Below are 16,157 nucleotides of genomic sequence, written 5' to 3'. Positions count from 1 at the left end.
CTTGGACCCTGATTTGAACTTGCCCTCCCGGGCCCTGTGAACAGACTATGGGTGAGTTTTTCTGGCCTCGCTTGCGGAACATATCCCATTCGAGGTCGATGGACCTTTCCACGGTTCACCCTCCCCCCCCACCCCCCCACCCCCCCACCCTCCACCACCTGCTACGATTCCCATGTGGGTACTTGTAATACATTGTCATTGCATGAATAATCATCAGTGTAAATTTTTTTTCATAATTTCCTACATAAGAACATAAGAACATAAGAAATAGGAGCAGGAGTAGGCCATCTAGCCCCTCGAGCCTGCCCCGCCATTCAATAAGATCATGGCTGATCTGACGTGGATCAGTACCACTTACCCGCCTGATCCCCATAACCCTTAATTCCCTTACCGATCAGGAATCCATCCATCCGCGCTTTAAACATATTCAGCGAGGTAGCCTCCACCACCTCAGTGGGCAGAGAATTCCAGAGATTCACCACCCTCTGGGAGAAGAAGTTCCTCCTCAACTCTGTCTTAAACCGACCCCCCTTTATTTTGAGGCTGTGTCCTCTAGTTTTAACTTCCTTACTAAGTGGAAAGAATCTCTCCGCCTCCACCCTATCCAGCCCCCACATTATCTTATAAGTCTCCATAAGATCCACCCTCATCCTTCTAAACTCCAACGAGTACAAACCCAATCTCCTCAGCCTCTCCTCATAATCCAAACCCCTCATCTCCGGTATCAACCTGGTGAACCTTCTCTGCACTCCCTCCAATGCCAATATATCCTTCCTCATATAAGGGGACCAATACTGCACACAGTATTCCAGCTGCGGCCTCACCAATGCCCTGTACAGGTGCATCAAGACATCCCTGCTTTTATATTCTATCCCCCTCGCGATATAGGCCAACATCCCATTTGCCTTCTTGATCACCTGTTGTACCTGCAGACTGGGCTTTTGCGTCTCATGCACAAGGACCCCCAGGTCCCTTTGCACGGTAGCATGTTTTAATTTGTTTCCATTGAGATAGTAATCCCATTTGTTATTATTTCCTCCAAAGTGTATAACCTCGCATTTATCAACGTTATACTCCATTTGCCATATCCTCGCCCACTCACTCAGCCTGTCCAAATCTCTCTGCAGATCTTCTCCGTCCTCCACACGATTCACTTTTCCACTTATCTTTGTTATCTTTATCTACATTGAAGAGAATCCAGTCACATTTGGTTCATTGTGTAGAAAGTTGGCCAATCACCTCTGTGCAGTTGTATCTGAGGTCAGTGGATTTCCTTGTTGCACTCTCCAAGATCAGTTTGGACAGATTTCATTGGTACCATTCCTTCCCACGTTTCACTGCTTTATTCCTTCTGGGAAGGGAGGTGGGATCGGAGAATGTCAGCTCACATGGAGGTGCAGGACTGACAAGAGTGAGTCAGTGGTGCAGCGGAATGGAAAAGGGATCCAGGCAAGGCAGAGGATGGGCATAGAGAAATGAAGTGGGCTGTGGCATCGTGGGTGTGCTGGACAGTCACTCTGGGTAAGTGAACAAGGGGCCTGAAAGGTGTGATCAGTGCTGTCCAAATATGAGTCCACCTCAGGGTGTTGGTTGGGAGAGTCCTGTAAGTAGTCTCACAACATCAGGTTAAAGTCCAACAGGTTTATTTGGCAGCACAAGCTTTCGGAGTCTCGCTCCTTCTTCAGGTGAGTGAGGAGTTCCGTTCACAAACAGGGTGTATATAGACACAAACTCAATTTACAAGATAATGGTTGGAATGCGAGTTTTTACAGGTAATCAAGTCTTAAAGGTACAGACAATGTGAGTGGAGAGTCCTTCCAGGGTTTTCAGTTCAGTACCAACATTTCAATTATCCAGTGACCTACAATAACCTGCTTTACAATGTACAGAATGGAGACACAGCTGAACCTGTAAAATTCTACCTTGTGTCTCACCCCTTGAACTGACAAAGCTAATTGCCCTCCTCTGTGAACTGACAAACTGTAATGACTTCAATGAGGTCCATAAGATTGGCCTCTTGGAGTATGAGCTCCCTGATTGCCTGTCCAATCAGGGAACCTCACCAGTATATAAATATGGAAGTGTCAGGTCCACTGGCACTCCAGATTCTGACTTTGTATCTGAAGCACCGTAAGGAGTGGAACTGAGTTTGTAAATAAAGGGAATCTGGTGAAGGGGCACTGGCCTCAAATCTAATTCTCCTCCTTGTGAACAATCCCAATTCCTTGGCCAGATTTTCATGTCTCTGTGTGTGTTGGAATGGAGAAGGGTGGGTTTTCAAACTGGGGGAAATGTCTCAATTCCAGGATTTCTTCCTCCTTCCCATTGCTGGCAATTTCAAGCAAAGCAGGATAAGAATGCACCTCATGATGAAAAGAGTGTTGATAGGAAACAGGATCACAATCCAGAAATGACCCAACTTATGGTTTCCACGTCAAAGATGAAAATCCAAGCTGCTATCTCCTTCTCTCTCCTCTCTCAGCTCTAAACTTCTGTGTAAATCCACATCTGCACTATTAGCCTCAGGGATCAGTGCTGGGTCCACTGTTATTTGTCATTTATATTCATGATTTGGATGAGAATCTAGGGAGCATGGTTAGTAAGTTTGCAGATGGCACTAAGATTGGTGGCATAGTGGACAGTGAAGAAAGTTATCTCCAATTGCAACGGGATCTTGATCAATTGGGCCAGTGGGCTGACGAATGGCAGATGGAGTTTAATTTAGACAAATGCGAGGTGATGCATTTTGGTAGATTGAACCAGGGCAGGACTTAGAACATAGAACATAGAAAGCCACAGCACAAACAGGCCCTTCGGCCCACAAGTTGCGCCGATCACATCCCCACCTCTAGGCCTATCTATAGCCCTCAATCCCATTAAATCCCATGTACTCATCCAGAAGTCTCTTAAAAGACCCCAACGAGTTTGCCTCCACCACCACCGACGTCAGCCGATTCCACTCACCCACCACCCTCTGAGTGAAAAACTTACCCCTGACATCTCCTCTGTACCTACCCCCCAGCACCTTAAACCTGTGTCCTCTCGTAGCAACCATTTCAGCCCTTGGAAATAGCCTCTGAGAGTCTACCCTATCCAGACCTCTCAACATCTTGTAAACCTCTATCAGGTCACCTCTCATCCTTCGTCTCTCCAGGGAGAAGAGACCAAGCTCCCTCAACCTATCCTCATAAGGCATGCCCCCCAATCCAGGCAACATCCTTGTAAATCTCCTCTGCACCCTTTCAATGGCTTCAACATCTTTCCTGTAATGAGGTGACCAGAACTGCGCGCAGTACTCCAAGTGGGGTCTAACCAGGGTCCTATAAAGCTGCAGCATTATCTCCCGACTCCTAAACTCAATCCCTCTATGACTCTATGAGCCACTGATGTAAATTCACCAATTAACATCCAGAGAAGGAAATCTATTTGCAATATTCTGACTAATTCCCTCTCCTTGAATGGAATTGTATCAGTAGCTTGCCATTTCTGATCGTGGAATTGGGAAGTGTCATTAACTTACTTAGTTAATGGTAGGGCATTGGGGAGAGTTACAGAACAAAGAGATCTAAGGGTATATGTTCATAGCTCCTTGAAAGTGGAGTCATAGGTGGACAGAGTGGTGAAGAAGACATTCGGCATGCTTGGTTTCATTGGTCAGAACATTGAATACAGGAGTTGGGATGTCTTGTTGAAGTTGTACAAGACATTGGTAAGGCCACACTTGGAATACTGTGTACAGTTCTGGTCACCCTATTATAGAAAGGATATTATTAAACTAGAAAGAGTGCAGAAAAGATTTACTAGGATGCTACCAAGACTTGGTAGTTTCAGTTATAAGGAGAGGCTAGATAGACTAGGACTTTTTTCTCTGGAGCGTAGGAGGCTGAGGGGTGATCTTACAGAGGTCTATAGAATTATGAGGGGCACAGATCAGCTAGATAGTCAATATCTTTTCTCAAAGGTAGGGGAGTCTAAAACTAGAGGTCATAGGTTTAAGGTGAGAGGGGAGAGATACAAAAGTGTCCAGAGGGGCAATTTGTTCACACAGAGGGTGGTGAGTGTCTGGAACAAGCTGCCAGAGGTAGTAGTAGAGGCGGGTACAATTTTAAAAGCATTTGGATAATTACATGGGTACGATGGGCATAGAGGGATGTTGGCCAAATGCGGGCAATTGGGATTAGTTTAGGGGTTTAAAAAAAGGGCGGCATGGACAAGTTGGGCCGAAGGGCCTGTTTCCATGCTGTAAACCTCTATGACTCTATGAGCCACTGATGTAAATTCACCAATTAACATCCAGAGAAGGAAATCTATTTGCAATATTCTGACTAATTCCCTCTCCTTGAATGGAATTTTATCAGTAGCTTGCCATTTCTGATCGTGGAATTGGGAAGTGTCAAACGCTTCCGTTTTTTCCCCATTTTCCATGCAATTGTAATTAAACTTTAAGGTATGGATGGCGTGCACAAGGAAACACACGTGATTCCACAGGGGTGCGAGGCTGCGGGGGGAGGGATTGAATTTTTCGTGTGAAAAATTGTCAGCTGTCAATGCAGGTACAGATCCTGGTCACACTGAGATTCTTTATCATGGCAAATTGTACTGGCATGCTTCAAGGTTGACACACATTGATTACAGGCGAACAAGGGACAGCTCCTCTATTGTGGAGGAAGAAATACTTTTATTTTGTTCCTTCAGTGAATGTTGACGTTAGTGCTCAGTGTTGTACTCACTACTCTGTGAGACATGGCGAAACTTGCAGGCTCAGCTGGCCCTCCCTTCTATACATTGTAAAGGAGACTGTCTGAGTGCAAACACAGCAAGTACTAATAGAAAAGTTGAAGGTGTAACCTGCCCATACCCTGTATGGGCTCTCCCAGCCAACACCCTGAGATGGGCCCACATTATGACAGCACTGACTGTCCCTCATTTTCTCACCTTGATTGGTTGTCCCCATTACACCAGAACCCCAAGCCCTTCCCACTTCACTCCTCATGCCCTGATCTGACCTTCTGTTCTCCCACGGATATCTCTTCCACTCCTTCATGCAACAGACTCCCAACCCTTCAATTCCCAAAAGCCCCTCACCCCTGATTGACTCTTACTGGTTCTTCGCCCCATTGTGAGCTGTCATTCTCCTGTTCCCTTCCCCCCCCCCCCCCCGTGCTGCAGAGTTCAACAGGAAAACCATTGACCTCCTACACAACTGCACAAAGCTGACCAGATGCCATCATAAACAAACATGAACCAGGTGCCATGACATTGTGAACCACTAATTTTATTTTGAAGGTAGGACATGATTAAAAATGTTTTGCGCTAGTGAGTATTACAAGTCCGAACCCACTAGAGAACAGCGTGAGGCTTGACACTCTGCAAGCGCTGCCTCTGACTTAACCTCCTCATCCGAACCTCCAGCAGGAAATCAAAATTTAGCATAATTGAGTCACCCTGCATGCCACTTTCCCCTCTCTTGCAGACTCCTTTAACATCCCATCCACCCATCTAATACCCCATTCCATATGCAATATCCCCTTTATAATTCAACCATGTGCAAACCCCTGTATAATTTCTGCTTTAGCAGCCTCCTATGTATTCCCCCCCACAGTGAAACTCTTCCCCAAGTTGAATCCCCCCCGTATCTCCTTTCATGTATAATTCCTCCAAACAGTGAAAATATTTCCTGCCCATTGTGTAAACTGCTTTTCTGGGTCTGGGTATACCTCACAACGATCATTAATTCCTGATTGAATAAATAGCTGCAAATAGCTGGAACTCAATAAAATCTCCAGCCAAATGGAGAGTTAAACGTAGATCGAGGACACAGAGGGGCTGACTGGTATTCTGACCCTTCTATGCATAGGATGATCCCAGCCTCAGACATTTCCCTCACTGCGGAAAGGAGTTTCATCTGCACCCCCATCAATACACAAGGAATCCAACCCCAAACCTGAGCTTGGTGACACGGGAGGGTGGATGTAGAAAGGTATTAGAAAGTGACAGGACAAGTTGAGAAAGCTGTTAAAACTGTTTTAAAGGAAGTATTAAAACTTGACTTTACAAAAGCAAGGAAGTTATGCTGAGCATTAATGATTTGATGGTAAATTACAGCTGGAATATTGTGTTCAATTCTGGGCACCATACTTTAGGAATGTAACCCCCTGCTGACAACTATATGCTCTGACCAGCTGAGTTAAGTAAATCTGTACCTGGGATGTGCTTGATGTTATAAGGGGCTACTATGTAAATGTTCAATTAACAGGATCCTGAGTTCTTAGCGGTTGGTGTTGAGTGAGGCTAAATTTCCTATTTACCAATAAATGTCAGTACAGGCGTGAATGAAAAGGATTAGTGTATGCAGTTGCAATCTAGAGTAATAACCTATTAATAATAGCGTGGTGCCTCTTAAAATGGTAAGTATGTAAACATTATAATAAGAAAAGGTTCAGGACAACCATGCAAAAGGAATAACAAAAATAAATTTATTTTCTTGCATTGTTGCATCTCATAAAACAGGTAAAGAGCCCAAACTAAAGATTTTTCAATTAAACAGTTTCAACCCTGAGAAATGTTCAAAATATTACCAAGCGCTTGGATTTATAAACGTTGGGGCACATATGAAGAAAACACGCCCTCAACAACACACTGCTGATACCATTCAGTGTCTGATAGTATAGTCTCCAGTTACTCACGCAACCACGACACACACAGTCCAGAAGAGTCTGCCAACGGGAAGATGATGCAGCAGGAAAAGAAAATGCAGCAAGCTGTCCGTGTAGTGACGCAGGTCCAGTGCGCTGAAGTCTGTCCTCCTCGGCAGTGCTACTTAGCAAGTTAGCTTCAGCTAATCCTCGTTCTCTCCGTCTTAGTGAAAACTACGCCCGGCGTTTATAGCTGACTGTCCCTCACCGGCAGTTTCTAGCAGAAACGTCCACGCTTGAGAGTACAAGACGATGCGCTTTACACTTTTTCTCAACAGTAATGAAAATAACAAACAGGACTAAACCTTGCTGCCTTTCACTTCAAACTGGAAAAAACGAGTTACTAAACTGCGACAAACACGAGCTTTAACTGCTCAGTAATATTTGTGCCCTTACTGTGAAGTACGTTAGTCTACAAATATTATTTGCCTCGACGTTAAAACCGGGTTTTTACCGCATAGAAACAGCTTCCTCTTCCCCACGTGTGTCTCCCCACTGCAGCTCCCTCTTCCCCACGTGTGTCTCCCCACTGCAGCTTCCTCTTCCCCACGTGTGTCTCCCCACTGCAGCTCCCTCTTTCCCACGTGTGTTTCCCCACTGCAGCTTCCTCTGCCTCCCGCCGTTTTTCTTTTTCCCTCCCCCTAAGTAATCTGATTGGCTTAAAGTGCAGCTCTCGAGAAAACAGTTTGGCTTATCTTACATCACTCAAACAAACAGTATCTGTTCATTTCCACTCCATCTGACGAAGGAGCAGCGCTCCGAAAGCTTATGGTATTTGCTACCAAATAAACCTGTTGGACTTTAACCTGGTGTTGTAAGACTTCTTACTGTGTTCACCCCAGTCCAACGCCGGCATCTCCACATCATGGTATTTGGCCCAGGAAACAGGATATTGAAACTCACAAGAAAACAAAGAACAATGGTAAATGTCTTTTTCATTAAATTTACCCATATTTCAAGAGAACACACTCTTTTCATTTTTCTTTCATTTATCCTTTTTTTCAGGCTCCGACAGGAAGGATAGTGTCAAGATGAGAATATAGCTGGTGTGGGAATTCCCCGCGGCAAAGACCGCCCAGATAACAAAGCTATCTTAAAACTGCGCAGAACCGTGTTCCTTTACATCACTGTAAACTGTCAGCAAGTTTGCAAATGGCATAATTACCTGTAGCAGCAGACTGTAAATGTTCTCACGTTACAGAAGTTATCTATCATCAGCATTACATATTTCTACTGAAAGCAATTCAACTTAAGATGTCGAACCGTGAGCACAGTGGTAAGAAAATACTTTATGTTTGATTCAGAAAACAGATTGTTTGCGTTGGTCAGCTGATTTACTGCTGTTGTGATTAAAACGACTTCTTTTTTTGTGTATCTAACTTCAGTAACTGCAAGTTCCTTAAACTAAAATATTATCTTTGCGGGTAATTTCATTTTCTACCATGCTTCATCAATCTAAACTGCCAATTCTCACTTTCGGCAATTTCAGAAGTAATCATTCATCTCCACAATAGATCAGGAATGAAAGTAGAAATAATGGAATCGTTCAGAATGCTGTAAAGATAGGAAACTTTAGTGGCATTCTAGGTGGACACATAAAGTGAAGTTATCTTGTCATCTTTTATAGTTTAAATTATTTTCCTGCACAAAAGCCATTCATCTAATTCCACTACTGCCCCTCCTTTCCTTTCCTGTACTCTGCCACTAAGTCTAATACAATAAGAAGTTTAACAACACCAGGTTAAAGTCCAAAAGGTTTATTTGGTAGCAAAAGGTGTGGCTTTTGCTACCAAATAAACCTGTTGGTCTTTAACCTGGTGTTGTTAAACTTCTTACTGTGTTTACCCCAGTCCAACGCCGGCATCTCCACATCATGACTAAGTCTAATCCCATTCTCCCCCTCACCACTCATTCCTGTAACATCCCACCCAGTCTAATCCCATTCTCCCCAAACTCTCCATTCCTGTAACATCCCACCTAGCCTAATCCCACTCTTCCCTCACTTTCCACAGCCCAGTTCGCTCCTCACATCCTAAATTGTCAAGAAACAATCCAATTTTCTTTTAAACATACTCATGGATTCTGGTTCAACAACAGTTTTCATTCAGAGACACACAGAGAAACGGTGAGATTTCTACAATGGGTGTTGGTCGAAAGAGGATCTTGGGTGAGAGGAGGAACTAATGTGAGCTCCGGAGCTGGGTTCACCAGAAGTCCAGATTGAGTGATCCGGAGAAGTGAGGGAAGAGTTCTGATGGTAATATTTCCCAACCCCCAGTAGGACTGAGGGAATAAACATACAATACGTACGCACATATTAATTAGGAACAGGGGTGGGTCATTGGATAACTCAAGCTTGCCCTGTAATTTGACAAGATCAAGGCTATCTGATTATGGCATCAATTTTACTCTCCCTTTGACTCCTTTGTCAGTCAAAAATCTAATTCAGCTTTAAAAATATTCAATATTCCAGCCTCCACTCCTTTCTGGGGAAGAGAACTCCACAGACAAATGATTTTCTGAGAATGTTTTTAAATCATTCATTCAAGGGATCACTGGCTAGGCCAGCATGAATTGCCCATCCCTAATTGCTCTTTGGAAGGTGGTGGTGAGCTGTCTTCTTGAACCGCTGCAGTCCATATTTTTTTTAAATTTATTCCAATTCAATCAAATCAAGTCCAATTCAGAGTCTCAACAAGTTGAGACATTCCCGATCCAAGCCGACAAGACGGGGCTCTCACCTCCTGTCTTGGGCCTGATCTACATGATCCAAGCTGATTGGAGTAGGTGCAAGTCCTCCTCCTCCAAGGCTTGATCTCATTTGCATCTTAGCCAAAAGGCCGAGATGCCGCTTTTAAAAATTGCTTCAAATGAAGCTTAAATGCAACCTAATGACCTCAACCAAGTGCAGCATCCTGTCCATACTACACTTGATCTTAGCCAAAAGGCCGAGAACCGTTGCAGTCCATATGGTGGAGGCACACCCACAGTTCTGTTAGGGAGGGCGTTCCTGGATTTTGACCCAGCAACAGTGAAGGAACAGCTTATGTTTCTAAGTCAGGGTGGTGTGTAACTTGGAGGTGAACTTCCAGGTGGTGGTGTTCCCATGCGTCCACTGTTCCTGTCATTTTAGATGGCGGTGTTCGTGGGTTTGGAAGGCACTGTCAAAGAAGCCTTGGTGAGATGCTACAGTACATCCTGTAGATGGTACACATGGCTGCCACTGTTAGTCGGTGATGGAGGGAGTGAATGTTTGTGGATGTAGTGTCAATCAAGAGAGCTGCTTTGTCCTATAGGCTGTCAAATTTATTTGGTGTTGTTTGAGCTGGACTCGTCCAGGCAAGGGGAGAGTATTCCATCACACTCCTGACTTGTGCCTTGTAGATGGTGGACAGGCTTTGGGGAGTCAGGAATTCCACAGGATTCCTAGCCACTGGCCTGCTAATGTTGCCACAGTATTTATATGGCAAGTCCGGTTCAGTTTCAAGTCAATGGTAACTTCCAGAATGTTGAGAGTGGGGAATTCAGTGATGGTAATGCCATTGAATATCTCCTCATCTCCATCTTAAATGGGAGACCCCTGTGTCCGAAAGATCTGGGGCTGTATTTTACATGGCACTACCAGGTGCATTTTCAGAGGTGAAATGTAAAGGAAGGTGGGTGTCCAGCCCATCGCTTTTGACTCATCTCGAGCTGATCCCCATAATGAGGGGGATGGGCAGAGACTGATATCTATTTCATAGAATAGCATTATAGAATCTCTACTCTGCAGAAGGAAGCCATTCGGCCCATTGAACCTGCACTGACAACAATCCCAACCAGGCCCTACGTATTTACCCTGATAATCCACCTGACACTAAGGGGCAATTTAGCATAGCCAATCCACCTCACCCGCACATCTTTAGTCTGTGGGATTAACCGGAGCACCCGGAGGAAACCCACACAGACACAGGGAGAATGTGCAAACTCCACACAAACAGTGACCCGAGGTTGGAATTGAACTTGGGTCCTTGGCACTGTGAGGCAGAAGCGCTAACCGTGTCCCCCCCCCCCCCCCCCCCCCCCCGCGCCCCCACCCAGATAATCAAGGGTCAATTAGGCTTGTCGTCAAGCCTTATCATAAAATGTTTAGGTGGGAGTGTGTAGCCGAATTTGTAAATAAATCCTTCAAAGGCAGGAGGAAGGTGGTGCTCTATCTTTAGGAGTTGCTCTTTACCAACAAGATAGAACAACCATTCCCCCCCCCCCACCTTTTCCTTTTCACTTTTAATTCCAACCCCCCACCCCCTCCCTGACCTGCCCCAACCCTCCCTGGCCCAGACCCGTGACTTACCTGTTTCCAGGGATCCATGGGCCTTCTTCCTCCTCCTCTTGGGAGCTCACAAATGCGCTTTTAGCACTGCTGGGACCAATCCAATTGGTGGGAAGATCCTATAGGTGGGATTTCCTTCCCAGAGCGGGCAGAAGCTCCACTCAGCCCTCAGCCTGTTATGGTTGTGAGGCAAGCTGGCATGGGACAGGTTGAGAGTGGGCAAACCCCGTCACCTCTCCATAACATCCAAACCCTATCAGTATCCACCCTGTCAAATGCCCACAGGATCTACATGTTTCAAGAAGATTGCCTCTCATTCTTCTAACCTACAATGGATAAAAGCCCAACCTTCCCTCACCCCTTCACCCCAGGAAACAGCCAAGTGAACCTTCTCTGAACTGCTCCCAATACAAATGTATCTTTTCTGAGATAAGGAAACCAAAACTGTACACAATACTCCAGATGTGGTCTCACCAATGACCTGTGCAAATGTAGCAAAACTTCCTTACTTTTATATCCGATTCCACCTGCCATAAACATTCCCTTTTCCTTCCTAATCACTTGCTGAACCTATGTGCTAACTTTTTGTGTTTCATGTACTAGGATAATCAGATTCCTCTGTACCACTGGGTTCTGCAATCTCTCTCCATTTAAATTATATGCTCCTTTTCTATTCTTTCAAAGTGGTTAAGTTCACATTTTCCCACATTATACTCCATGTGCCAATTTTACGAGCACTCATTTAACCACTATTCTATGTCCCTTTGCAGACTCCTTATATCCTCTTCATAACATATCTATCTTTGTGTCACCAACACATTTAGCTACTATATCTTAGGTCCCTTCTTCCAAATCATTGATATAAATTGTAAATAGTTGAGGCCAACACTGATCCCTTTGGCACTCCATTTACTGCATCTTGCCAACCTGAACATGACCTATTTATGGCGCAGTGGTTAGCATTGCTGCCTCACAATGCCAGGGACTTGTGTTCGATTCCAGCCTTGGGTCACTGTGTTGAGTCCGCACGTTCTCCCTATGCCTGCGTGGGTGTCCTCCAGGTGTTCCAATTTCCTCCCACAGTCCGAAAGATGTGCTGGTTAGGTGGATTGGCCATGCTAAATTCTCCCTCAGCGTACCCAAATGTGTAGGTTAGGAGGTTTAGTGGGGTAAATGTGTGGGGTTATGCGGTGGGGCAGGGAGTAGGTCTGAGTAAGATGCTGAGTAGAGAGTTGATGCAGACTTGATGTGCCAAATAGCCTTCTTCTGTGCTGTAGGGATTCTATGATACTCTCTGTTTCCTGTTAACTAACCAATCCTCTATATATGTTCATATGTTACCCCCAATGCCATGAACTCTTACTTTGCACAGTAACCTTTGATGTGCACCTTGTAAAATGGTTCTGGAATCCAGGTACACTACATCTACAGGTTCCCCTTTATCTAAGTTAAAAAGAAAGGGAAAGTAATTACTACTTTCAAATGTCTGTAATGCTCTTTTGATTGTATTGAAGCATCTCAGGATGCAACATGATCCATAGAGAAAACTTGAATATTATTGCCCTTTCTGTGATGGCTATTTTGAAATGTTTTGTAAGGTTCTTTCAGATATGAATAAAGTATATTTTTGCAAAAAAAATGAGCTCAGTTATAAGAGTTCTGCTGAAATTCTTGTTCAAGTCAAAGTAGACCAATGAGTTACTAATTTACTGCATTGAATTTCTTAGGGAAAACTGAGTACGACGTTTATGCAGAATGCCTTGGTAAAGCCCTGTGCTATATCCCCACCCCCACGACAGTTGGACTGTATGCACCCTGGGGATCTGGAATCAACCGGCTTCTGCACAATGTCCAAAGTAAGTTCATTTTGTTTTGACATTTTCACTGCGGCTAAATCATTTCAGCCAATTCCTTATCCATCTCTGGGCTTTAAATGGAATACTCAACCTGTCTGTTTAATAAGATAGCCATTTATCCTTGTCCTTAATGCCATCACAAGGACTAAGACATTCTGAGGTGTCTGTTAATACTTGTTATGTGTCAAAACACTGCTACAACCTCTATCATGTAGTGCCCATGAGACTGGTACCAAAAGCAACTCGTGTCATGGACCCACTGGGCACTCTAAGCTTTCTTAACAGAATTCATGTGGTTATAGTTGTGATGAAGGGCTGTTAGTTTGGACAGAAACAAACTTTAATTCACACTGATTAATATCAGGATTAATTTTACACAACTGTCTTGCAGTATCACATTGAATGGCAAAGAACAAATACAATCTGTTTACCTTGCTCGTTCAAGTCTCGTTCAAGTTACTCAGACCTGAGGAGAAATTTGTTCATACATCACCATTTTTGTCGATTTCCTGGGGGCAGACAGAACCATGGGAAACTAGTAGTTCTAGGGGTTAATCAGCTGCCTGAATGTTACAACATGATGAATTTAGTAATAGTTAGTGTGAAGAAATGGGAAAGGAATGCTGATGAGCAAGTTTGGTGCCAGATAGACTGGAAACTGGAAACTGGAAGGGGGAGTGTGAGGCTCCAATAAAATTCATTGTAGATTATGTCAGATCAGCAGAAAAGAATCCATGCTTGACAGGAATGTTTATTCACCTAGCTAGGAAAATTAACAAAGACTTGAAATTAATATTCAAGTCAAGGACGGCACGGTAGCAGAGTGGTTAGCACTGCTGCTTCACAGCTCCAGGGACCTGGGTTCGATTCCCAGCTTAGGTCACTGTCTATGTGGAGTTTGCACACTCTCCCCGTGTCTGCGTGGGTTTCCTCCGGGTGCTCCGGTTTCCTCCCATGGTCCAAAGATGTGCAGGTTAGGTTGATTGGCCATGGTTTAGCGATAATACCACTAGGCTATCGCCTCTCTAAAATTCCCAAATGTGTCCACTTGGACTCAACCTAAACAAAGAGATACATTCGTATTTTGCAAGGAATTGTGTGCGCTGACAATGTCATTCTTTTACAGGACAAATGATAGTGGAAGTGCTTAGGAGAGAAAAAAAGGAATTGACGAGGACCCAGGAAAAACCTCGATCAACCACTGGTCTTGGGTTTGTTTACCTTTTGTTGCATTTGGTTTTCCTCCAGCCCCAATTGACGGAACGGCATCAAAAGCGGAAAAATGTCCGATTCATATTTATTCAGTTCAGCGCATGGGAATTTGCAGGAAGTGAAAAGCTATGGGCTGGACTCATAACAACATTGTGTGACAACATTAAAGATCAGTTTGGATGCATTCCGACCAGCATTGTTAGGTCCCTTGGTCACCAGGCCACTATAGAAAAAAGCCAATCCAACTGCGAATGGGTGTCTAAGAAAATCCTTGGAATTCCAGTTTGGCTTATCTTCAGTTTCCTCCTAGTGCTAGCTCTGGCACTATTACTGGTCATCTTAAAGTTTGGCTTTTCTGTTGGCGAAATGGGAAGTGATTACATCATGGCCCTTGAAGGTGTTGGTTTTGGATTAATTGGATGCTCTGCCCTTCTGACAATGAAGAACTCCTTAATGGTGGGCAAGAATATGCTAGTCAGCCAAAAGGCCAAAATGGAAAGCCTAATGAATAAAACAGATTTCAGCAGTCAGCTGGGGTTTATGAATGATATCAAACAAGAAGTTAAAGTTCTTACAAACTTCATCCACTACATAGAAATATTTGAACGAAGAAAGGTTCGAATTGTGCTGGAAATCATGAGCCTTGACAGGTGCACTCCAGATAAAGTTGTTGGAGTCTTAGATGCTATGAACATCCTACTTTCTGATCCGGATGCGCCTTTTATTTCCGTGTTGGCTGTTGATCCGAGCATTATTGTAGCTTGTGTGGAGAAATCTAATACTCTTAAAGGTATGGCAGACAATGGCTACGTGTTCCTTAATAGGATCGTGACACTACCTTTTTCTGTCCCAAAAATGGATACTCAGACCAAACTCAACTTTATTCAGGAGGTAGTGAAAGGCAAAGATGCCCTGATGGAAGACACCCCACTGCAGCCTGAACAACTCGAAGCAAACAAGTGTCAGGGAAATTGTTTGGAAATTGAGCCGCTGATTAATGTTTCTAGTGGGCATGGCCAACCTTCTATGCAAATAAATAGCAAAATGAGCATAGGTTACCATATCCATCAGGCCTATCAGTGCTTAATGGACAGAGGTAGCAATCTCCATGAGTACATCGAGGAGAACTTCCTGCAAATGAGGAGGATAGTGAACATAATTCCAATTATGATGATGCTCATGTTGAATAAAAATGTTTCAATGAGTTCCTTTCCTCCTCAGAGAATCGCTGCGTGGGTTATTCTAGCCAGCTGCTGGCCATGTCGCCTCAGTTGGATCTGGCAATGCTTGGAAGATGCAGAGCAAAGGGATGAGTTAAGCGAAGAAAAGTGTATTAATGACGAAATGCTACTGTGGACCATTTATGAAAATTCCTCAGATAAGTTGATATTAATTCAATCCAGTATCGAAAAATTACTGTCACTGGATGGAGATCCAGAAATTTTTCAGAAGTTTCTATCAATCAGTTACAAATTCACCGTTAAAGATGCAAAACTTATCCTGCCGTATACAATTAATCTGGACTATTCCTTAAAGAGGAAAATGGAGTTATTTCTTGGAAGCCAATTATTAGGAAGAAAAACAATCTCACCTTCTGCCAATGCTACAAGTTTGGGATGAAAGGTCATATATATATATATATATATATATGAGGAAGAAATTATTTTTAAAAGCAATTAAATGATTACTTGTCTACAGATCAATGATTCCTCAAGTATACCAGCTTGACTGTTGAACCATATTGCCCAAATATACAAGAATAATAATGGATGTGAGGCAGGCAAGAACACACTTTGCTAAGAACTGAACAGACAGGAGGAGATACCCGAATTATACCATAATCAACAAAATTGTGCACTTTGCTACATTAAGTACACATATGAAGAAACTCCTGCTTCAGTTGCTGAATTTAATTTTATTACTTTTAGTGCAGGGGCACACATCAGCCAGATGGTCAACATCTTTTCCTGAATGTAGGTGAAGTCGGAAAATATACCTCTATAGGCTGGTATGAGTCAAAAATACAGTCAGGCTTTATTCTCACAAGCTTATGGGAGAACTTGACCCCTTGAGAGCGGAAGC

At 43.8% G+C, this 16,157-nt stretch overlaps 1 protein-coding gene across 1 annotated transcript in view; it reads left to right on the top strand.

The window, feature by feature from the left end:
- Positions 1-15,695, top strand: part of nkpd1 (NTPase, KAP family P-loop domain containing 1) — a 66,313-nt gene extending 50,618 nt beyond the window's left edge. Inside the window, 4 exon segments of the mRNA XM_078241070.1 lie at positions 7,867-7,912; positions 7,915-7,971; positions 12,735-12,863; positions 13,990-15,695. Of these exon segments, the coding sequence (XP_078097196.1) occupies positions 7,867-7,912; positions 7,915-7,971; positions 12,735-12,863; positions 13,990-15,695 (1,938 nt within the window).
- Positions 15,696-16,157: the final 462 nt, after the last annotated feature.

This window comes from Mustelus asterias, chromosome 24 (assembly GCF_964213995.1).
Source record: "Mustelus asterias chromosome 24, sMusAst1.hap1.1, whole genome shotgun sequence".
NCBI lineage: Eukaryota > Metazoa > Chordata > Chondrichthyes > Carcharhiniformes > Triakidae > Mustelus > Mustelus asterias.
This window is presented reverse-complemented; position numbering and strand designations above follow the sequence as displayed.